The sequence below is a fragment of the Onychomys torridus genome, chromosome 4 (assembly GCF_903995425.1).
Source record: "Onychomys torridus chromosome 4, mOncTor1.1, whole genome shotgun sequence".
NCBI lineage: Eukaryota > Metazoa > Chordata > Mammalia > Rodentia > Cricetidae > Onychomys > Onychomys torridus.
In genome coordinates this window covers 96,415,063-96,440,327 of record NC_050446.1, presented here as the reverse complement: position 1 = coordinate 96,440,327, position 25,265 = coordinate 96,415,063, and the positions used below count along the sequence as shown (strand labels likewise).

At 40.0% G+C, this 25,265-nt stretch overlaps 2 protein-coding genes across 2 annotated transcripts in view; one reads left to right on the top strand and one right to left on the bottom strand.

The window, feature by feature from the left end:
- Spg11 (SPG11 vesicle trafficking associated, spatacsin) overlaps positions 1-685 on the top strand; it is a 51,137-nt gene extending 50,452 nt beyond the window's left edge. The window contains 1 exon segment of the mRNA XM_036184286.1: positions 174-685. Coding sequence (XP_036040179.1) covers positions 174-354 — 181 coding nt within the window. The 3' untranslated portion in view covers positions 355-685.
- Eif3j (eukaryotic translation initiation factor 3 subunit J) lies at positions 579-25,265 on the bottom strand. Its single transcript, XM_036185302.1, has 8 exons — positions 25,091-25,265; positions 24,904-25,007; positions 13,274-13,328; positions 12,858-12,949; positions 7,378-7,492; positions 4,360-4,521; positions 2,564-2,637; positions 579-2,302 (listed from the first exon to the last, which is right to left on the bottom strand). Exons 1-8 carry the CDS (start codon positions 25,140-25,142, stop codon positions 2,171-2,173), a joined length of 786 nt encoding a protein of 261 aa, XP_036041195.1. The 5' UTR covers positions 25,143-25,265; the 3' UTR covers positions 579-2,170.

The following is a 25,265-nucleotide window of genomic DNA, read 5'->3' as shown; positions in this document are numbered from 1 at the left end:
CACCAATGTCCAGCGACATACTTGTTTTTAATGAAATTAATTCATCAAAATCCAATACTAGCTTGATTTCCTAAGCTGTAACACCCCTGCAGATAGTGGTGGCAGAGCAGACCCCCACCCACCCCTTGTTGATGATACAGTATTTAACCTGTACTTTACACATTTTTGTGTAGATATAAACAACACCAGCCTACCGACAGGGTCACAGAGAACCTGAAGAAGTTACTTTCATATTGTGAAGATATCTACCTGCATTACAAGTTGGCATATGAACACAAATTTTTTGAAATTGTAAATGTGCTTCTGAAGGACCCTCAAACAGGATGCTGTCTTAAAGATATGCTCGCCGGTTAGAAGATCTGAAAGATACCTGATTGCCTTTTGTACCTATACGGCAATAAAGTATTGGGAGATCTTTATCCCCACTTGAGGTAAAAAGCCCATAAATACACAGTATCACATCAGTCATTTGTGGCTGTAGGGAATGAAGGAGAAATTGGTATTAAGATCAAAAGCTTGTTAGAATGTCTTCTACATTAGGAGAAACAGTAGTGATTAAAGAATACCTGTGCCTGCAGGTTCCAGTTTCAAAGCAATTTAATCTTATTTACACAGTTAAGGAACAGGTGATACATTTTCATGAGTTAGAAACTGATCTTTCTATAATAAAATAGGTTTTAATTCAGTGTCTGTCATTATTACTGCTAAGGAGATCTTAGCCCTTGTCTGCCTTCAACAGTATTTACTATAGTTATTGCTGTGTAGTCACGGCCTTCTATTAATTCAAGTCATTTAGATGGTCCTGTTTTCCACTTAGTAGTCTGAGAGCTTTGAGGTTCCTATTGCCTAAACAAGAGAAATTAAAAATTTTTGCTCTGGTTGTGACAATTATGGGGACAAAAAAACTAACCATAAATTTGGTTAAAATTACTTAAAATGATCACCCATTATGTTTACTGTAATAATGTGAGCAGTAGGCGTCAATACTCCAAATAAATAGTTCTAGGTACTTAATTGGGCCTTAGCATCTAAACAAGATAATTTCCCAAATAAACAAGAGGAAGAAGGTAGCCTCTGTTGCTCTACACTAAACTAAAGACCCCAAACATTCTTGCTTCAAAGCTGAAACTACATCAGGCACTGGTTAAGCCTTTTTGAGTACACAGAGAATTCCACCCAAGAGCTGCATCCTGTACTCTCAACTATCTCTTGGGAGGTAACACAAAATTTAAGTCCTCACAATAGTGATTTTATTAAATTAGTTGCTTTATAAAACATTGCAGATGTCATAATTGTTAACATAACAATTTACCAAACTGTAGTTAACTGGTGCAGTTTGCTGAGCATGTTTTATAAAGAAAAGGAAATGCCAAAACCCTGTTAAGTTTTTCCGTTGCAGCCTAGAACAGAAAGATTTGTTTCTCAGACCCTTGAACCAGGCAGATAGAAACAGAGTTCCCTCCCTCGTCTGAAGTCCTCCATCAGTAGAGATAGGCCGATAAATGACTAGACAGTCAATGGCTGGGGCGTCCACCACTTGCACTGTAATGATGGAGAGGTTACCTTCTTCAGCTTCAAAGTTGAAGGGTTTCGGTCATTAAAATCTTAAGTATCAAACTAGTATTTTTCAGCCACAGTATCTTCGCTCTGAGATAAGCAGTCTTCTTCACAACATGTTTTTAATATCCTCACTCTCAATTTTAAGACAAAGCAAGTTTAATACTAGGTGCATCCCACATGCCCTTGTTTGCTGCAAACTGCTTTTCTTGACAAGGTATGAAGTAGTTCAAGGAGGTATGGTTAAGGCTGTATTACTGAATGGTGCTGGTAAATACTACACAATTTTTTTGTCATGTTGCAACCTTTGTTTCCAATTTAGTGACTGCTGCTATGGAATCAGATAGCAACAATGACAACATTATTAGGTTTCTTTTGTTTTTAAACTATGATTTAGTAGCAACTGAGGTTCCCAATTTTAACCCCTTGGCAACAAGATCCAAGTTCCCTCATTTGCTCATTAGCACCTGAGTGTCAAGGGGTTAAATAACCAGCACAAAAGATACTGCACTTCTGATTGTAGCATTTGGCAGAACTGAAAAGAAAGAAAGTTGTGCTACATGTTGAAGGGATTGTGGGCAACAGAAAGAAGACACCAGGAGAAGGTAAAATGTCACATGAAGTCTTCATAGTCTTGTACATATCCTCCATCATATCCACCATAATCTGCCAGATCGTCTTTCATGGTGGCCTTTAATCCCCCTCCAGGAACCACACCTTTCTTCTTCTTTTTGGCTTTGCTTTGCTAAAAATGAAGGAAGAGTTAAATTCATGAACCTTTATCTGCTATGGGCATTTCATCTGTCACAGCAAGCACTCAAAGAGATGCTAAAGCTATAGCAATTTTTATTGTCTCAGAAAAGAACACAAATCTGTGAATGGAGACAACAGGCACCACACTGCTGTTCAGTTCTGAGAATTTCAATGGGCTCTTTACTGTGTTGAGGGAATTCTGCCCACAGCCCCACCCTAACCTAAGTCATTTCTCTGTACTGCTTGCTCTTACCTTTTCTTGCTTCTGTTTTTCACTGCAAAGCACAGTCAATGAATTGGTAATCTTTTTCAAGTCATCAATTTCCACTTTAAAAAAGAGAGAGACATACTACTAAACTTCAATTTTTAAGCATTTAAAAAAATAAAATCAAAATAGATATCCTTATAAAAACTCATTTGTATGTCATTAAACTTAGGTAACTCCATTAAAACAACTATGGATTTCTCCTTCATAAATAAACAGGTAAGTAATTGTTCAGTCTATGGCTAGGCTCAGTGATAGCTCACTAAAGTACAAAGGTAAACTCAATGACTATAAAAACTTTAATTAGCCAGTCAGTGGCACATGCCTTTAACCAACACTGGGGAGGCAGAGGCAAGCAGATCTGAGTTCCTGTCCAACCTGGTCTATAGAGTGAGATCCAGGACAGCCAAGGCTACACAACACAGTGAAACCCTGTCTTTAAAAAAAAAAAAAGGGTTGGGGATTTAGCTCAGTGGTAGAGCGCTTGCCTAGCAAGCACAAGGCCCTGGGTTCGATCCTCAGCTCAAAAAAAAAAAAAAAAAAGGAGAAAAACAACAAAAAACAAAACTGTATTTGTGAACCCTTTAACATTTGTACTGCTTCTTGCTGTCTTTGCTCAGTCTAAACAGGGGAGAATAGCCACAGCCTCTATAATCATTGAGTAGCAGCTATATTGAATATGCAATGATAATTAAACACACAAATGATAAGCCTCTGCCATGTTTTCTAGCCCAGGAACAACACCATCTAGGAGACGACAACATATCCTTTTACTTTAAAAAAAAAAAAAAAAAAGACTGGAAAAGAAATCAGTCAGTCAGTCTTAGATACAGAAAATGTTAGGGTTTGGTCAGAACCTCGCCCCTGCAAAAGAAACACAGGAAAAACAGTACATGTAAAATGAAAACCCTGGGCCAGGCAGTGGTGGCGCACGCCTTTAATCCCAGCACTCGGGAGGCAGAGGCCAGCCTGGTCTCCAAAGCAAGTTCCAGAAAAGGCGCAAAGCTACATAGAGAAACCCTGTCTCGGGAAAAAAAAAAAAAGTGAAAACCCTGGGCTGGAGAAAAGGCTCAGAGGTTAAGAGCACTGTCTGTTCTTTCAGAGTCCTGAGTTCAATTCCCAGCAACCACATGGTGGCTCACAACCATTGGTAATGAGATCTGGCGCCCTCTTCTGGCCTGCAGGGATACACACAAACAACACCGTATACATAATAAATAAATAAATCTTTAAAAGAAAAAGAAAACAAGGAAACCTTGTGGGTTAGCAATCACTTTGAGCATCCCCTGCTTAGTCATCACTCCTCAAAGAAAATACAACTCCTAATTCATATGAGCTTTATCTCACCACTCCTAGACATTCCTGGTGTGGTGTCCCAGCATAAAGGTCCCCAGTTCTGTTGGGCAATTTGGACAGCATCTCAGACTCCATTTATAAACCAACAGTTCTTAAGGGTCTTGCTGAGCTCTAAACCTGAGGAACCCCTAGTCCATTCCTTCTAAAGACACTTTGTAGTCCTTTAGGAGATTATGTGCTTTTGCTTGGCATAAACCGGCTATCTCTGAAAAGCCCCTCACAACAATGAAAGCAGCCTGTCCCCACCCCCAAATACTCAAACTGGAGAACATTCCAAAAATATCTGCTAAGAAGGAAATCCCAAAGTCTACATTATATAGCATTAAAGCTATATTTAAAAAAAAAAAAACAAAAACAAAAACACTTTCCTAAGTACGGTGTTCTTAATATATTCATATCAAAAGGGGCTAGAAATCAGCATCACTTACATGAAATACAGACATCTCGAACTAAGGCTTCCAAAAAACTGGCATAATATAGTGATTTTTCATATTGTGTAATTTTATCTTTTAGTAACTTCCCGAACTCTGTGAAGTCATCTCTTGAAGATGGGTTCATAGCATCTATTCCATAACCTGTATTATTAACACCTGCAGGAAAGAAGACCTGAAGCATTAGGAAGATACAAACATTTTAAGTTCATCAACGAGGGGCTAGTGCAATGGCTCCCGGGTAGGAGAGCTTACCCGTGTAAAGATGGGGAGAAAGACCTGACTACACAGAACTGTCTTCTGACCTCCACAAGCCCCTCCCTGTAACAAAAACTTTAAAGTTCATAAACCAAGCTGCTATCTAAATCAGTTTTATTCTAAAGCAGGACTTAAAACACAAACCGTCACACCGTGGGCATCCCCCCCATGACCTACAGGTGGCCATCAGAGGTTAACTTTCACTCCCTCCCCCAATGAGCGTCCTGGGGAACCAAACTCAGGGTGCAGACTTACTACCCACTGAGCCACCACTCCAGCCTTAGGAAGCTTTTGAAACTACTGAGTTTTTTAACCTGGGCCTATTAGAGTTCTTGGACAGAATTCATAAGAGTGTCTTCAAAATTCAAATTTAAAAAGGAAAAAAAATCTATCGTGAATTTTACTGACCTCCAATTTTGCACTTGCTTCCATTTTTATTTTAGGCAACAAATCATATTTAACAACAAATCCCACCATGACTTCAGAGCACACTGCAGCTGGTGCAAATAACCCTCATCACTGTCTGCTCAGTACTGTCAAATACTATTAATAAAAAAGCACATGGAGTTGAGTAGTTACAAATACTTATAATTCCAGCACTTGGGAGGATGAAAAGTTCAAGGCCAGCCTGGCAAGAACCTGTCTCAAAAAAGAAAACAACCAACCAATAAAATAATAATAAAACCATATGGGCTGGGAATGTAGCTCAGGTAGTTTTTGTCTAACATGTATGAAGCCCTGAATTCAATCCCCTGCACTAAAAACCTATAATTCTGTGTCATGGATTTGTTTTGTGATTTGATTCCTGTTTCAGTTGAACAGGTTTCCTTTGTTAAAAATAAACAGTTAGAAAGCACCTTTAACCCTTGCATTCAGGAAGCAGAGGCAAGCTTTTCTGTGAGTTCCAAGCCAACCTGCTCTACCCAGTGAGTTCCAGATCAGCCAGAGCTACACAGAGAAACCCTGCCTCAAAAACAAAAACCACGCTAAAAAGGGACCCACAGGATTTACTAGCTGTCCAAAGAAGGAAGTTCTTAAAAGATCTGTCCAAGAAAAAGACAAAAGACGAAAGGGACGGGGTAGGAGATGGCTCAGTAGGTAAAGATATTTGTCACCAAGTGTGACTACCTACATTCAATCCCCTGAACCCCCATGGCAGGAGAGAAGCAACTCCACAAGTTGTCCTCTGGCTTCCACAGGCATCTTTGAATATATAAACCCAATAAATGTAAAAACAAAAACTTTTTACAAAGATGGGAAAGGATAAGAAAAAAGATGGATATAAAAATAATCAGCTAATAACTCCAAAAATTAAGTAGAGGTAACCATGTATTAAAACCTGAGAGAAACATTAATCTAGCCTAAAGGAATTCTGGGTTAAAAATACCTTTTTCAATGTCAAATAAATGATCTATCAATACCACAGATTCAGCACTGTAGTATAAGAAACAGTAAATTCCTATTAACCAAACAATGCCTGTGTTAGTTCATTTTTCACTTCTTAATCTGTAGCTGGTATCCTACATGAGATTTTCTGCACTGAGCATACACACATGAGCTGTCACAAATAGAGAAACACTCACAGTCACAGCTGACTAGAGACCCACTGAGGGGTATGGTCACACTTTCCTAAAAGGGGACCAAGCAAATCTCTTGTGTTCCAGAAAAGGGGGTTGGGTGGATTTTTTCACACCAGGTACTGACAAACTTGACAAATGAAGAAGTCTGGATTTCTCTGCTGTCTTTTAATATTCCTTAGGTGTGCTGGCTAGTTTTAAGTCAACATGACACAAACTAGAGTCTCCTTTGAGAAGTGGGAACCTCAACTAAGAAAATGTCCCTATCAGATTGGGCTGTGGTACATTTTCTTGATTACTGATTTATGTGGGACAGCCCAGCTCACTGTGGGCAGTGCCATCCCTGAGCAGATGGTCCTGGGAACTGTATAAGAAAGCAGACTGAACAAGCCATGAGGAAAAAGCTAATAAGCAGCAATCCTCCATGGCTTTTGCTTCAGCTCTTGCCCTGATTTCCCTGATGATGGACTATAAACTGTAAGATAAATAATGGCCCTGGCCGGGCGGTGGTGGCACATGCCTTTAATCCCAGCACTTGGGAGGCAGAGCCAGGCGGATCTCTGTGAGTTCGAGGCCAGCCTGGGCTACCAAGTGAGTCCCAGTTAAGGCACAAGAAGGTACACAAAGAAACCCTGTCTCGAAAAACAAAAAAAAAGGCCCTGAAAGATGGAGTATTATAAAGGCCAAGAAAAAGAAACAACCCTGAACACAAGGCAAAGCCACTACTGAATATTCTACATGGACCGACATGCTCTGCCCAAGTCCTAGCTAGACTTATGGCACCAGAATGCCCCAAAGACAGTTCGATATTTTAATTTCAAAGCTATAGACAGCAGACATCTATCCAGTTCATAAGTTTAGGTAACAGTACACTTTACTGTGTCTACTGATGTCTTCTGGAGGGGTTTGGGAGGAACAGTCTTGCTATATAACCCTAGCTGGCCACCACTTCTGACCCTCCTGTCTCAGCCTTCCAAATGCTAGGATTATAGGCATGTGTTATAAATGATGTCTTATATTTAATAATATGGTACTCTTAAAAAAATTACTCAAGAAATCTGAAAACATGTCTATACTTTGTTAAGTAATCTTAAATATATAAACAAGAGCTTAAAACTGTTCTCTAATTTCAGTAAGAATGTATGTGTCCTTTAACTCAACATTGCACCCACCATCTTACCAAACGTTTCTTTTGCTAATTCAAGGTCTGACTCTTCCTGTAGCTTCTTTAGCCGAAGTTTATCTGCTAATTGCTCTTCAGGTGTTAGCACTTTAGGTTCTTCCGGCTCTTCTAACTAAAATGAAACACAAGTTTCACTTACAAAAGCCAAGCTTATAGAGAACACAGTCTATTTTTCTATTATATGAATTTTATGTCAGCACTTAACACAAAGAACTAAGTACATACAAAATGATTACTGTATTTTAGCATTCTTCTAAACACTTTAAAGGATAGTCATATCTCAATTACACAGATAATTAAATAAAACTTGGAGACACAGCGGCATAAAAAAACTCGTACACAGTAATAGGAGGTAACATCTAACAGAAGTGATATTTGAACCCAGAAGGTAGACGCTATTTGTTTCCCTATCCATTGTTAAAAATGAGGAGATGAACTTATAGGCAAGATGAAATGGCAATCTTCATATACTGCCACAACAGACACTGAACAACCTTTCTAGGGCAATATGGAAACCTGTATCAGACATCTTAAAATATTTCTACATGCTTTCATCAAGCAATTCTATAATATTTGTGTTAAGAAACCTGAGATGGGAGCTGAAGAGATGGCTCAATGGTTAAGAGCACTAGCTGCTCTTCCATAGAACTGAGTTAAAATCCCAGCATCCCCATGTTAACTCATAAATCTAAGTTCCAGGAGCTAAAGGCCCTCTTCTGGTCTCCACAGGTACCACATGAGCACAGTACACATACATGCAGGCAAAACCCTCGAAAAATACTTTTTTTTAAAGGGAGGAGTCACTAAGATGGCTTGGTGGTAAAGATCACAACTGGATGTTCTTTCAGCACCCACATGGGGCTCACAACCATCTCTAACTCCAGTCCCAAGGGATCCAATGCCCTCTTCTGGCCTCAAGGGCACCAGGCACTCAAGTGGTACAAAAAGATATGCATGCAGGCAGAACACCCATTCACATAAAATGAGGGGAGGGGGAGAGAACACGACACCAAAGATACACACAAAGAGAACTATTGGAATCTTATTTATAATTGCAAGTAAATTTAGTGACATCCTAAATGTTCAACTACCAAATGATTAAAGTGTAGCATTGTGCTGGGAGGTGGTAGCACACACCTTTAATCTCAGCACCTGGAAGGCAGAGGCAGGTGGATCTCTGTGAGTTCCAGGCCAGCCTGGTCTACAGATCGAGTTCCAGGACAGCCAGGACTGTTACACAGAGAAACCCTGTCTCAGGAAAAGAAAAAAAAAATGTTTTCAAAGCATGGGGGAAAAAGTTCTATTTTATTTTAGAGTTACAAACAAATGTAATCAAAACAACCATGTGACACCCCAGTAATGTAAAGCTCTTACTTATTCCCCAACCCTCTGAAAGGGTAGATAGCAGTCTGGTGTCTTTTCTCCACCTGGTGATATAATTTCCTACAGATGTATGTTACTCGTAATAATAGTTCCTGGGAGAAGTAAAGCACCTTTGACTCTTCATGTATGTTCCTGCCTGTGCAAATTCTCATTCTGAAAACGTAGTTCCTTGTTCATGGAGAGGAAATGTAAAGAGGCTTAAAAGAAAAAATGAAATATTTCCAAGTGTCTTTAGACCTAGACAAGGATCAAAATTGAAAATATCTTGCTGGGCGGTGGTGGCGCACGCCTGTAATCCCAGAACTCGGGAGGCAGAAGCAGGCAGATCTCTGTGAGTTCGAGGCCAGCCTGGTCTACAGAGCGAGTTCCAGGACAGGCTCCAAAGCTACAGAGCAACCCTGTCTCGGAAAAAAAAAAAAAAGAAAAGAAAAGAAAATATCTCAATGTCAGGCCTAAGACAAACTAAGTATAATCAAGTTAAGGTCTCTCCAGGTTGGAAATTAAAAAACTTGAAAACCTAAGTGCCTAAGAGTCATTCAACATAATGCCTTAGGCTGAGTTATGATTTTACTGCTTGTTCTGATCATGAAAGCACACAGAGGTACCTTTAAATATACAAATTATAACGAGGCAGGCTGTTCACAAATGCAGAAAAGCACAGCCCCATATGGACAACAATTTAGGGGCTGGAGAAGTGCTCAGGGATCAAGAGCATCGACCGCTCTTCCAGAGGTCCTTTGCCAAGTCATGGCCCCACAGTAGTGAGGATGAAATCTCTGCTTCTGAACACTGAATAGAAAGGATTTTGTTTTGGGCTTCATACCAGTTAGGCTATACAATGCTAAGATCTTATATTTGAATTTCACCTGAAGCTGCAAATAGGTGAAAACAAACTAACCAGGTATGGTGGTACATGCCTGAAATCCTAGTGCTCAGTAGTTAAGAGACAAGAGGACCAAGAATTCAAGGTCATCATCAGCTACACAGCAAGTCTGAAGGTAATTTGAACTACATGAGCCTATCTCAAAAAAAAAAAAAAAAAAAAAGTAAGCAAATAAAGTATGTATTGAACTGTACATAAAGTAGCACATGGAAAATAATAAAATAACAGAACTTACTACGTTAATTACACACTTAACATGATATATTCTTTAAAATCTTTAAAAAAAAAAAAAAGGTGGGGGGGTAGTTTGAAATAATCCTGACAAGGTGGCACACACCTATAATCTCAGCACAGGCAGGTAGAATTCTGAGTTAGAGGCCAGCCTGGTCTACATTGTAAATTCCAGGCCAGCTAAGGAGGCTATATAAAAAGACCATGTCTCAAAAAGTTGGGATATAGTCTAAATTGAAAAAAAAATATAAAGAAATCCTACACTAGGCACAGTAGTACATGCCTTTAATCCCAGCACTCAGGAGACAGAGGCAGGTGGATCTCTGAGTTCTAGGCCAGGTCTGTTCCAGGACAACCAGGGGTGCACAGAGAAACCTGTCTCAGAAAACAAAACAAAAGTACTAAACTCCAGTTAGCAGATTTGAACTTTATTCTATAATCCATTATAGAATTTTTTCAAGTTTTTTTTATTTTATAATTTTTTTTTTTTAGATCGTAAGATGTAAGGAATGGATGAGATTACAGGTATACACCACCATTCACAGCTCTTACAAATTTGTTTGCTTCTTTATTGAGACACGGTCTCTATCTGTACCTCAGGCTATCCTCAAACTTGTAACCCTCCCACTGGGATTATAGGCATATAGAACCACACCCTGCTTGTAACTTCAATGTTTTTAGCCTCATACAGTTATTCATTCATATATGTATGTATCATTATGATTGGTGTGAACAAACAGACAGACAGACAGCCTCCCCCACCCCCCAGGGCTGGCCTCAAACTCACTATGTAACTCTAGATGACTCGAACTCCTTATCCTTCTGCTTCCATCTCCCAAGCAATGGGATTATAGGCATGTACTGTACCGCCACATTGTTTTAGGAAGTGCTAAGGATTGAACACAAGGATTTGTAGATGGTCCTATACCCATCTACATACTGGCAGCACTAAGTAGACTCTGATTTTTTGGCAGAGTTAGGCATGGTGGCACACACCTTTAATTCCAGCACTTGGAGGCAGAAGCAGACAGATCTCTGAGTTCAAGGCCAGCCTAGTCTACAGGAAGTCCCAGGACAGTGAAGACTATACAGAGACACTGTTGCCCCCACAAATCCCTCCCCCCAAAAAGAAGCAACACTGGGGATTGAACCATAGCACCTTCCACACAGGCAGGCACTCTATCACATCTTAGAGATGTAGATCTCATGCCACATCTCTCTTATGCTAGTAAAATATATATAATGTGTGTGTGTGTATGTATAGATATAGATCAAGAGGTATACACATGTATGTGTATACATACAGAGAGAAAGAGAGTGCTTCAAATCTAGAAATACAGATTTTTAGAATATCAGGTTGTATTTATGTAATCATATGAAAAAAAATCTCCTTTCAGAGGTTTAAAGGTAAAATGTATATTGGCTATATTAAGCAAAACAGAAGTAGATGAAACAAATCTGGGAACACACTAACAATATGTACTATTTGTTGTTGAGACAGTCTCACACTATACAGCCCTAGCTGGCCTAGAACTTGCTATATAGACCAGGCTAGCATCCAACTTTTAGCAATCTTCCTTCCGCTTCCTAAGTACCAGGATTATAGGTATGAACACCACCACATCTGGCTTTATGAGACTGGGCCTTACAATACAGCCCAGGGTAGTCTTGAACTTACAGTAATATAATTTGGGCTTCCAGAGTACTGGGATTTCAGGAGTGCACCACCATGCCTGATTATTTTCCTACTTGCATATTTGAAGATTTTGTTCTTAATAAAAAGTAAAAAAGGCCATAGGGTGGTGGCACACACTTTTAATCCCAGCACTCAGGAAACAGACATGCAGACAGATCTGAGTTTGAGGCCAGCCTGGTCTATAGAAGTGAGTTCCAGGACAGCAAAGGCTACACAGAGAAACCCTGTCTTTAAAAACAAAACAAAACAAAGAAAAAAAAGTAAAGAAAACTATTAGAGGTACTTCCATGTTAGAATTCACACTACACATGTTATGTATGGAAAGTGAAGTGGAAACTATACAAGGACAGCCAGTCAGTGATGCATGTGTGTAATCTCAGCACTTTGGAAGTGGAGGCAGGAGGAAATCAAGTTTAAGGTCAGCCTAGGTTATACAGCTAAAGCCTACCTCAAAGAGATAGGGATAATACATACAGAAATATAAAGATAGCTCGGAAAGGTAAGGGACAAGTGTTTACATGTGGATAGTGGGAAAGACAGAATAAATAACTAAAGGTTTAGGAGTGTTTTGTAATAGTTTTTATGTCTGAATTATGAAAATGTTTCCTATTAAGGAGAAAATTAATTAATAAATACAGTAGAGGGCTGGAGAGATGGCTCAGTGGTTAAGAGCGCTGACTCTTCTTCCAGAGGACCCGAGTTCAATTCCCAGAACCCACATGGCAGCTTACACCTGTCTGTAACTCCAGTTTCAGGGGACCCCACACCCATTGCAAAACCACAAATGCACCTATAAATGAATAAATAAATAAATAAATAAATTAGGTAGGGTTTCTGGATCCTGCTACAAATAATCAAACCACTTTGGGACATGACAAAGGTTTGCTCAGTGAGTCACTGTGTGTAACTGTGACTAGAAATAGCTGCAGGTGAGCTGGGCATACAGCTCAGTAGTAGAGGGATCACTTACATGCATGAGGCCCTGATTCAATCCCAGCACTGAAAGAAAAAAAACAAACTGCAGGTGCTAGCAGAAAACAGTAAGTGTGCTCACTGCACAATCTAACTGTCTGATGAAACTGAAAATATTTTCAGATATAAGACTTCTGGGTTCAATTTTTGCAAAATCAATTTGTTCTGGGCTTCACCTATCTTATGGTATATCCATTTTGTCTTTACAGAGCCCTTCAAGTTACTAGGTAATATTTGCAGTCAGTTAAGACACTGTACCAATTGACACATTATGAGTTCTGTATGCATTGTAAGGAAACTGACAGAACTTACCCTCTTTTTAATTTCTTCTTGCCTTTTCTTCTGCTGCCGTTCTTTCTCTTTTATCTTTTCTGCTATTTTTTTCTTTTCTGAAATTTTTACTTCTGAAAGAAATATTTTATTTACAATTATATTGAATACTTTCTAGTCTATAGTTAAGGCAGACATGATGCTTGAACACTTGAAGAAATGAAACCTTCCCCTAGCTTTCAGATGGTGAAATTCTGGCAATGATAGTTCTTTTCCTTTCAGATCTTATCCCCGAAGGTCCAAATAGATGATCCCCTACTCTTTTCTCCTATGAGATGGCCCAGCAGTCCAACAGAAAAGCAGCAGGCACTTACCCTGACTGCTGAGAGGACAGAGAGGGAGTACCGGGAGAGGAAGATGAGGTGCAGAGGGACACTGGGAAGGGGTAGAGTGCTCACCTGGCTTGACTTCTGCTTCCTCTTTACTTTCATCGTCGTCATCGTCCCAGTTGTCCTGAAGACAAGACCCATTAGTAATTCTTACATCTAGTCCCGTGCTCTCTAGAGTTAACCTAACTCTGCACAAACAAGCTTGTTGCTATTTTTGGTGTTATAGCCTTTATAGTAAGGCCCTTAGCCAAGGGTTATCTTCCCATTTTTCAAATCTACTTTTGTATCTCAGGAGTGTAAGATATATGTAGTTTTTCTTTGGGTTTGTTCCTAGTATTCTATAAATTCTGTTGCTTCTCTAAGCAGGTTCCCCTTGCTGCCATCATGCTCTATATTTAGTTATTTGTATATAGCAAAGGCTGCTGGGCTTTGAACATTAGTATTTGGGAGGACTGAGTCCAAAATAGCCCAGGCTGGCCTTGAACTCCTGAACTTTCTGCCACCACTTGCCAAGTGGGAGTAACAGGCCACCACACCCAGTCTTTGAATAGTAATTTTACCACTTAACTTAGATTTATCATCAATTCTTTGAAGTTGTCTAATTCAAAAATCTGCAATGTTTCAAAATTCAAAACATTTTTGAGTACCAAAATGTTGCTGCCACAAGAATATTCCACACTTAAAACAACTGGGCCTAGTACCACAAACCTGAATGTAATCCCAGCTACTTGGGAGACAGACCAATGTTTAAGGCCTGCCTCTACAAAGTAAGAAATCCTGTTTCAAAATTAAGTAAAAAAAACCAGAAAGCTAGGGAATATGGGAAATGCTTACCTAGCATGCACAAGACCTAGGTTCAATCCCCAGTGCTACCAAAAAATAAAAAATAGTAACAGAAAATTCCACATCAGATCCATTAATAGCTCTTTAGTCAAAGAGAATAAATGCTAAAAACAGTGTATAAAATTACCTTCCAGCTATGTGTATAAGGTAAATTTAAGACAAAAGAATTTCATGTTTACTTGTGTCCTATACCATTACACATACATATATACACCTCAAAATCTGAAGAAAAGAAAGTCCCTAAATGAAGATACTTCTGGTCTCAAGCATTTTGGATAAGTGACATACTATACAACCTGTACCACATCACCTGAAAACAACAGAAATGGTACACTACTTCTTGACTTTTGAGACAGGGTTCCCTATATAGTCCATGCTGACCTCCAATTCCTTCATCTACCCACCTCTGCCTCCAAGTGATGGGATCAAAGATGTGAAGGCCCTCCACAGCACGACTAATTTCTTCTAATTGTACTAACTCGATCTCCAGTATACTAGTAAGCAGAGCAAAGATAATAGGCACCCTTGTCTGTTCCTCTCTTAATGAAATTGTCCCTCAAATACAGTAAAATCTATGAGTCATTGGCTTTTGCTACCTCTGGATTTGCATTAAGTCAGAAAATCTCATACCAAAGAATTTACCATGTTTTCTTCTAGAATGGTTTCAATGTTTTTTAATTAGATTCCCTAATCCAGTTATAGTTAAAAAAAAAAAAAAAAAAAAAAAACCACAGATCTTGCCACATAGATTAGGCTAGTCTGAAACTTTCAATGATCCTGCCTCTATCTCCTGAGTGCAGAGATTATAGGTGTAACTAACACCCCATCTAGTACCACACTGCTTTCATTACAGAAGCTTTATGGTATGCATATATAAAATAATGTAAGTTTAATGTCCTTCCCCCTTTTAAGATTTTTAATGTTTTTACTATGGTGTTTGTTTTTTCCACATAAGCTCTTATATCCACTTATCTAATGCCATAAAAAGCTTACCAATTAAAATACAAGATAGCCAAGCTCAAATTTATAAGCCTTAAATCAGTTGCTATCTTATTTTTTAGTTTGACAGGTCTACCTATGTACCCCAAAATGGCCTTGAATTCATGATCCTCTTGCCTTCCCTTCCTGCATTCTGGGATTACAGTCAGGTGTTTACCACCCAACTTATCACTTATCAATTGTTTCGTTTACCAAATGGACCAAATATTCCACTCTCCAGCCAATGGGTCCATTTGTTTCAAGCAGTATTGCTTACAACACAACCATAGTCAATGAATCGAATTACACAATGTTTTTAGGCAGAGTATTAGAGATGAGTCAAGAAGTAATTAAACCTTTATGGCTCTGCCACCTTAAGCTGAGCAAGGCACTTTGAGGTAGACCTATACTCTGCTTTTTCTATGCCTAACTCTATCACTGAGCTACATATAAACCTAACATCAAACACAATTTTCTAAAGACTCTATAGAATTAGGTGATCCCTAATTTGGTAGGGATAGAGACAGCCTTCAATTTAAATTGAGCTTTAACCTATAGGTAAAACACAGTCTCAGCAACCATCAGACACAGTATGACATGTCATTTAAAGATGTGCCATCAGAGGGAAGGTACAAAGCAGGAAGCCCTGACGCTAGTAGAAGAGGCAAGGCTGACTAATATACCACAACTATGACACAAACACAAGCGTCTAGCTTTATAGCATTACAGATCACAGATCTAAATCAACCCAGGTATATATACTAAACCTCAATTAAGACAAGTTTATATAGCCAGCAAAGAAATCAAAAAATCCATCCTCCTGACTGAGGCTGCAATGAGTCAAACAAGCAGAGCAGGAATAATTTTATGTATATGTGTATGTCTAATTTTTTAAAACATTCTATTTTCTCTGTTTGGGTGTTCTGCCTTCATGTATGTATATGTATTACGTGTGCCCAGAGAGGCCAGAAGAGGGTTCAGACCACATGGAACTGGAGTTTATAGTTATGACCTACCATGGAAGTGCTGGGAAATCTAACCTGGGTTCTCTGGAAGAACAGCCAATGCTCTTACCCAATGAGCTAACTCTCTAGCCCCCAAGTAAATATATTTTTACAATCACTTGTCAAATTTAACCCATGGTTTTGAGTTTTAACAAACTGAAAACAAATCAATTAGTCATTATTTGAATAACTAAGACACTAGAGTTAGAAATTAAAAATGAAATGTTTGTATTGCCTTACTATTGTGCCTTAGTTCTTACATCAAAACTGTAATACAAAGGGAACCAAAGATCTAAAAACAGAATTAAACTACCAGGCATTTGGGGGTCTGTAATATGCTGCTTAGTCAGTGCTTCATATAATAGGGTCATGTGTATTTCTAGGGAGTGCAGATTTAAAACTGAGATAGTAATAGTAATAGCATATAGTGATGAGCATTTACTTTGCACCCAAAATTATACGAGGAGTTTTTTCATGTTTTAACATTAAGGTTAATCCTCATAACACTCGTAAAAGTAAGGTAGCACAATAAATATGCCCCCTCTAAAAGTAAGGTAGCATATTACATACCTATTACATATCCCATTTTACAGAAAAAGAAAACTGTAGCCCAGATGTAGCCAACAAATGATCTCAGTAAGAAACAATATAGGGACTTGCTCTAAATGGACCAGTGACACAGAACATAACTTCCTGTGAGACTTGAAATATAAAGTAACGACAAACTAAGTTCCTCCTACTAAGATTTGTTTTTTTCAATTAGTTCTAGAATATGCTCCCTTAGATCATAGGGAATCTCATTAAAGAGTAGCGTTAAGGTACATACTTATATGTAAAATATGCCCAGATACATACAACTGTATTAGTTACACACCTTCAAACCTCAAGATGCCTACAATGTCTTATTTTGTTTAGAAATTTAAAGACACTGATCTCCAAAGCTCTGTCTAGTACCACAAAGCCAAGAGAGAACTATAACTGAAAATAAGCAGTACCTTGGTGATACCTTCAACACAGAGAAGCACCCTTAGTAGCTTATCCACACCAACTCTATATCCCCTGTCCCTATTACTGGTTTCCCACAACAAAAGATAACCCCAGCTCCTATCCATGCAAACAGGAGGTTCCCTAGAAATCCTCCATTCCATCAAATTCCCTTTGGGGGGGGGGGGGGTTAGAGGGAGGTGTTATGGTTGGGTCTTGCTGTGTAGCTCAGGCTAGCCTTGAACTCATGATCCCCTTACTTCCACTTACAGAATGCTGGGCTTTGTGGCATGGGCCACTAAACCAAGCCAGAATGGGTTTTAGTAGCAAAAGAGGCAATTCCTGTAAATAAATTCTAGGCAGAGTCATGACACCTGCCTCATTGCACAAAGGACCATGAAAGGCAAGCCACTGTCTCTCACCATTACCCTCAAATACATGCAACAAACCTACCCTGGAATCACTACTAAACTATCATATTAATTCTCTTAAGAGAGCAAATAGCTGGAACTATCAAAGAAGGTTCAGTAGCTTCCTCGGGAATTTTTAAAATTTTGGCTCCTTAGTTATGAAATTAGCAAGTCCTAAAAAAATAAATGTACGGTAGAGAATGCCTACCACAAGTGCTACAGAAAAACTACAAACTATTCCTAAACACAAGGACTTTGTAAATACTGGCAAGTTTTTCAGATAAAATGACAAAAGTGTTGCAAAACACTTAAAACAGAGACTGTAAGCTTACCTATCACTGGAAGGAAGGAAGGGAGGAAGGGAGGGAGGAAGGGAGGAAGGGAGGAAGGGAGGAAAAAGATCAGCCTAGGTGTTATGTTCAAGATACAACCTATTAATATCCTATAAAAAGTACCTTCCCCAGAAGCTGGGGATATAGCTCAATTGATACATCATGTGCACAACATGCATGAGGTCCTGGATTCAACCTCTATTACTGAAACAAACAACAAACACTCCAGGAATCTGGTCCAGGTATCCTGGGGGTTTACAACTGTAATTCCAGCAGTTTGTGAGTAGACAGGAGGATCAATTCACAGCCATCCTCTGTGGAGTGGTCTAGGCCAGCCTGGACATTGAGACTGTAACGAAAACAAAAACATTCAAGGTGCCTTCCTAAAATGGCCAGCTTCTTTAGAAGAGAGGCTGTTTATAACTTCCTTATGTACATACATACATACTCATGCCCTACAAATAAATATACACCCAACATCATTTGAATTCAATTATTTCTCTGAAAGACATGGCTGCTTTTCAAGTCAAAATCCGCCCCCCACCCCCCGCCCCCAGACAGGGTTTCTCTGTGTAACAGCCCTAGCTATACTGGAACTCTGGAGACCAGGCTGTCCTTGAACTCACAGAGAGATCCACCTGCCTCTCTCTGCCTCCCAATTGCTGGGATTAAATGGATATGCCACTACCATCTGGCAAGTTCAAAATATTTTTCCTAACCAAACACAACCAAATAATAAAATCAAAACAAACACACACACATATATATATAATTTTTTTTAAATTTATAATAATGTACCTAACTAACCGTTGGCTGGTTCTGTCATTTTTACAATACTAAAATGCAGAGTGTCATATGCAATGAGAGAATATAGTCAAGGCCAAAAATGCTTTCCAACTGAAGGAAGACATATTTATGGATTGTCAAACAGGAATAGCTTCAAAAGAACAGTAAAACTGTTTTTGCCTCACAGCAATATCCCAAGAGCTAACTTATAATTCCCTCCCTTTTTCCTGAAAATAATTTGGTTTAGATAGAGCAAATTTAATTTAACTTTTATTTCCTTTTAAAGGCAAAGTAGCCCAGAGTAGCCTCAAACTCCCTATGAGTAGATGACCTTGAACTTATTCTCCTAAGTGCTGAGATCACAGGAGGGCACCACGGCCATGCCAGGGTTATGGAATGCTGGAAATGAAATCTAGAGCTCCATGTGTCCTAGGCAAGCACTATGACTATCAACTGAGCTATAACCCCAGCCCACAAAATATAGCAAATTTCTTACTGGAAAAACAACTTCTTAGTACTCTGTAAATTATGTGTTTTCTGCTCTAAACAGCCTTAGAACCGACAGAGCTACACTTTTCATAAAAATTCAGTTTTTAAAAGAAAGCTAAATAAATGTTCTACCATCCTTAGGTTAAAGTAATTGTTTCAGTAAATTCTACTCCAGTAAGACGGGACAGTATCCAGGAAGTAAAATAAATAGATGAATTAAAAACAAACAAACAAAAAACTGAACACCAGGGCTGGAGAGGTGGCTCAGTGGTTCAGAACACTTATCACTCTTGCCTCTTGCAGAGGCCCCTGGCTCACAATCATAACTCCAGGTTCATGGCCATGGGCACCAAGCAGACACGGTGCACATACACACATGCAGGCAAAACACTCAGACATATAAAATTAATCTTTAAAATCCCAAAACCAGACACCAACTAAACCAATAACTACCTTATTTGCAATGGCCCAATACAACAAATACAGTAAGTAAATACTTTTCAATAAAAAACATACTTCTTGAGATAACTGACTCCAAAGTTATCTATCTTTCGATTGTTACACATACAATGTAGCATGTGTGCCCATACAAAAAGAAAAAAATGTAAAGTATGTTTTAGGATTAAAAATGAAGTTCAAGCCGGGCGGTGGTGGCGCATGCCTGTAATCCCAGCACTCTGGAGGCAGAGGTAGGTGGATCTCTGTGAGTTTGAGGTCAGCCTGGTCTACAAAGTGAGTTCCAGGACAGCCTCCAAGGCTACAGAGAAATCCTGTCTCAGGGAAAAAAAAAAAAAAAAAGTTCAATGGTAGCACATTATGTGTATAAGCACCTAGATTTTATCTCCAGTAACTGCAAAATAACAATGATAACAATAATAATAATAAGCTTTCTAAGTAAAAACTTGCTATTTTACAAACTTTATCTTACAAAAATTATTACAGTACTGAAATGATTAGAATTTTCTTCACAGTAATCTGGTTGAAGCCAGACATGGTGGCTCCTTCACTCCCACAACCACTTGGGAGGCTAAGGCAGGAGAATTGACAGGGAGGGGTTTTAAGGCTAGTCTGGGCCATAAAAGTAAGGCTGTCTCAAGGGGGAAAAAATGATGGTGATTCTCTTCATTCAGTTGAGGAGCAGGAAGCAGTGAAGAACTTATTAAACTACTTCCGTATATTTGTACTTTTCTGTAAATTAGAAAAATAATCTCTTCAAGATAAGAATTTTCAGCCAAGCATGGTGGCAACACACTTGTAATTCCAGCACTCAGAAGACTGAGCAGGAAAAACTTGAGAGTTCAAGTCCAGCCTCATCTACATTACTAGACTGCTTCTCCTACCTCCCAAATAAAACAGGACTGGGGATATAGTTCAGTTGGTAATCAAGACATTCCGAGTTTGATTACTGGGACTGCATAAACCAGGCCCATAGCATACACCTGAAATCCCAGCACTTGGGAAGGCCAAGCCAAGAGACAAGAGTCCCAGGCTGTCCTTGGACAGGTACGCAGTGAATCTAACACAATCCTAGGCTGTAGGAGACACTGTTTTAAAGAAAACAAAACAAAAAGATACCTATTTTTTGCAAAATGGTCACCTTCTGAGTAATCACACTTTTCTCTAAAACATAGATCTTGAAGTGGTATGCACATATAATCAAAGAACTTCAATGGTCGAAGCAGGAGGATCCAAACTGGAGATCCTGCCTCAAAAATAAAATATAAGAAACAAAAATAGGGCCTGGAGAGATGGCTCAGAGGTTAAGAGCACCAGCTGCTCTTCCACAGGTCCTGAGTTCAATTCCCAACAACCACATGGTGGCTCACAACCATCTGTAATGAGATCTGGTGCCCTCTTCTGGCCTGCAGGCATACATACAGACAGAACATTGTATACATAATAAATAAACCTTAAAAAAAAAAAAAAAAATGGGCTGGAGAGATGGCTTAGAGGTTAAGAGCACCGACTGCTCCTCCAGAGGTCCTGAGTTCAATTCCCAGCAACCACATGGTGGCTCACAACCATCTGTAATGAGATCTGGCATCCTCTTCTGCATACATAATAAATAAATAAATCTTAAAAAATAAAATATAGATCTCCTCAAAATACTTGAAAAATGTCCTTATTATGTGAGATTTAAACTATTAGTTTCAATAGACCCTTAAAGAAAACAAGTAAGACATGACTGCTTAGTGCTCAGTTTTTACCTGGGTCATTTCTCTGAGATTTTGTATAATAAATCAACTTAGCTAGAGAAACGACTAGCTAAGGGCTGAAGATGTAGCCCAGTTGGTGGCTCGCCCTGGGTTCTATCCCCAAGTCAGCATATAAACTAGGGGTAGCTGTACATGCCTGCAATCCTAGCACTCAAGAATTCAACTGGCTAAGAGAGGCTTCCTAAAAAAAACTACACACACACACACACACACACACACACACACACACACACACACACACACACACGAGGGAGAGAGACAGAGACAGAGACAGAGAGAGAGAACAAAAAAAAAAAAGCCTGAGACAGCTGAACACAGCCAGAAGTTTCCTCTAAACATTTGTAACCTTTTGAATAAAGCTAATTTGTAACTTGTTCAATTGGAATATAGGGTATCTAGTAAGATGGATTTCAAGTTGTGTTGTCCCTGCTTCCAGTAGGTACCCAATCCTGCATTGCATCTACATCTGGCACATCATTCCAGTCATACACGCAAAGTAAAACATTCTTTCCACACCTCTGCATATCAGGTTGGTAAGAAAACATTCAAGTAAATAATGCCAGAAATCATGCTCCCTAGTTCTCACTTAAAAAACTAAAACACATAGATGTATGTCTGTCTGCCTGTCTGTGGGTATGTACGTGACAGACAGCAGGTCTATAAGAACGGAAACTCCGGATGCCCTGGAGCTAAAGCCACAGGCAATTGTGACACAAGTGCTAGGAAGCTGACTCTGGTCCCCAGGGAGAGAGGACTGCTCTTAACCGCTGAGCCATCTCTAGCCACTATTCTCACCCTTTTACGGGGAAAAGCCGACATCAATATTAAAGGTCTACCTACAGCTTTACTTCTAAGTCCATCTCTGCCACTGCAAGGCAGCTTCTGAAAAGGTAAAATACTGTCTACTGAAAAGGGCAGTCAACTAGAACAAGTAACTGAAGAAGATACTATAAGTAGCATTAAACTGGTCATTTATAAAGGTAAAGCACTTGGTCTTGACATCAAATAAAGAACACTCTCAGGTTTACGACAGAACTCTCACTCGATTGCCCACGTTGGCCTTAAAGCCCTGGATTAAGTGACCCTCCCCCAACTTCTCCAAAGTGCTCAAACTACAGGCACTTGACATTGTGCCCAACTCGGGTATTTTTTTTAAAGATGCACATATTGAACTGTTTAAGGACTATGATTATTTGATTTCATGAAAATCAATCCTTGCTTGCATACCCTCACAAAAAAAAGATTAAATGCTACAACATCAAAATTCAGAAGCTTGATACTCACTGCTATGCAAGATGACAAAATTCAATTTTAACAAATCTCCATCCAAACAGGCAAAAATCTGTTCAATAGCCATGATCTCCAATCCCCCCCAAAAAAACCCCACAAAATTCATAGTAAATAAATACTTTAGAAAATACTTAATCTTTCTACCCTTAGGAAATGATAAAATGGGGCACAAAATAAACCTCAGATACTAGATCTTAGCAGCCTAAATATTTTCATAGGATAAAAAAAAAAAAAAGAAAGAAAGAAAGAAAACATCACTGAAAACTAATATTTATTGAACACCTACCAAGTGCTAGGTGGCCCTGCTTAATGCTCATTTAAAATACAAAGTTACTCTCAGGCTGTTGCACTCCTTTAAGCTACACAATGAAAGCCTCTCTCAAAACAAAACAACAAAGTAACTATGTAATGCAGGGCTCATTATGACCATTTACATATTGAGAAAGTATAGCTTGCTTATGGCCACAAATCTAGTAAATGGCAAGGTAACATTAGAATCAGTATAATTCTAAAATCCAGGGGTCAAACTATTCTTATACTGTTATCAAGTCTCTAAAATTTAGATCTAACACTTAAGACTTACATACATCAGTTCTTAATTTATAGGTCTCAAACCCTTTGGGGGTCATATGATCCTTTCATGGGGGTCACCTATCAGATATTTACACTATGATTCAGAACAGTAAGAAAATTACAGTTATGCAATAGCAACGAAAATAATTTTATGTTGGGGGTCACCACAACTTGAGGACATGCTAAAAACAACATGTTAAAGGGTCACAGCATTGGGAAAGCTGAGAACCAATCTGTAGTGACAAGAATTAAAAACATCAGGAACAACACCATTTAGATTCCATAATCCCAGGTGAATACATCATTACAGACAACTTTAAACAACATTCTGGGACTTATTCCCAATTCCTCTAATTTCCCCAGCCCCGTTTTGATTCGAACTCACTCCCTTTCCTTTTTTAACTTTTTATGTCTTAACTTCCACTTCCCAGGAAAAGTGAAAAATCAAAACTGAAAATCTGCTGTTGTGTGGTAATGAAGGTCGGTAACAAATCACCCCCAAGTGCAGTGTATACAACAGGCAAACAAAGCATGTAAGTAACCATTCAATATACTATTAGTCATTATTAACTTCAATGTATGCAAAACTCACTTCATTCTTCAAATTCAGGTTGTCTGATAAAATGGACACACACTTCAACAAACTTCAGAGAAAAGCCAAAAAATCCAAACAGAACTATTAAATTCACAATATGATTACCTAGCTCAAAATTTTGAACACCAGCTGGGCCGTGATGGCGCACGCCTTTAATCCCAGCACTAGGGAGGCAGAGGCAGGCGGATCTCTGTGAAAGAAAAGGCGCAAAACTACACAGAGAAACCCTGTCTTGAAAAATCAAATAAATAAATAAATAAATAAATTTTATAGATAGATATAAAACAAGACTTTGAAAACTTCACTAGTATACAGTTATGGAGGTGAGACTTTTCAAACTTTTTTTTAATGAACACAGAAGATAATGAATTCTAAAGCTGTAGGATGAGCCCGAGGTAATTTTCAAAAACTATAAAGGTGAACAGGATTTGAATTCACAAGACAAGGAAAAACAAAACCACTGGCCCCTGGTCAACATCAACCACCAAATCTTTGGTTTATTTTTCTAGGCCTGTCCCTGTGTAGATGCATTAACTGTGAACTTTCCATTTTTCACAGTTGACAGTTCTGTCCTAGGTTTCTGTCCACTAACCTGCCAGTTATCTCGGTGCTGAGTGCATCCTTCTTACCAACAGAGTGGGGGAAGGGAGAGCTAAAAGTTGCTTTACTGTTCCCATTCTAATTAGGAAAAACCAAGGTATTTTCTGCATCCAACCGCTGGAACAAGCTACCGGCCCCTCAGGACCACGCCTAAGTTACTGACACCTGGGAGACCCGAACTAGGAAAGGCAGAGAAGTCTCCCTACTTTCCATATGGGACAAAACACCGAAACCGAGTCGCCAATCTGCTCGGCTCGTTCCGGCGAGAGGTCCTGGACTGCGGAGCTTGCACGTGGGCCGACCCGACTGCTGCTGTCACTTCTCGTCGCCAGTTAGGATCCAGGCCGGGGAGCGGACCCTCGGTGAAGGGCCGGGACTCGGGCAGCCACCACCCTCCCTCCGCAGAGTCCGGCCGGACACGCCGACGCCTGCTGCCCACATGGCCGGCCAGCCGAGGGAACCAGGGTACGGCTGGGCCGACGCTCACGCGGGACCCACGGCCCGCAGGCCCGGGCGGCGCCCTAGGGCCCCGAGTCCGCCCGCCCGCCCGCCCGCAGCCGGCGCCTGCCGCGCTGCCTGGCGCCCCGGCCCGCACCTACCTTCACGTCCTCGTCCTCGTCCTCGCCCTCCCAGCGGTCCCCGCCGGCCGTGCCGCCGCCCGCGACCTTCCGCATCGGGTCCTCCATAGAGAACGTGTCCGCGTCTACGGAAGAGAGTGAGGCGCGTTAGTACACGCGTGGGAGCGAGGCCGCCGCGGCCCGCACTCGGGCCGGAACTTCTGCTCACCCCAGGAGTCTGAGTCCCCCGCCGCCGCCGCCGCCGCCGCCGCCGCCGCCATCTCGAGTCGGGGGCGAGCGTGAGTGGAGGGAAGAGCTGCGAAGAGTTAGCGCGGCAGAGGTGAGTCACTGGGCTGCCTCTCGTTGGCCCGCGCGGGGCAGGCTGGGACCGTGGCTGACTGGGC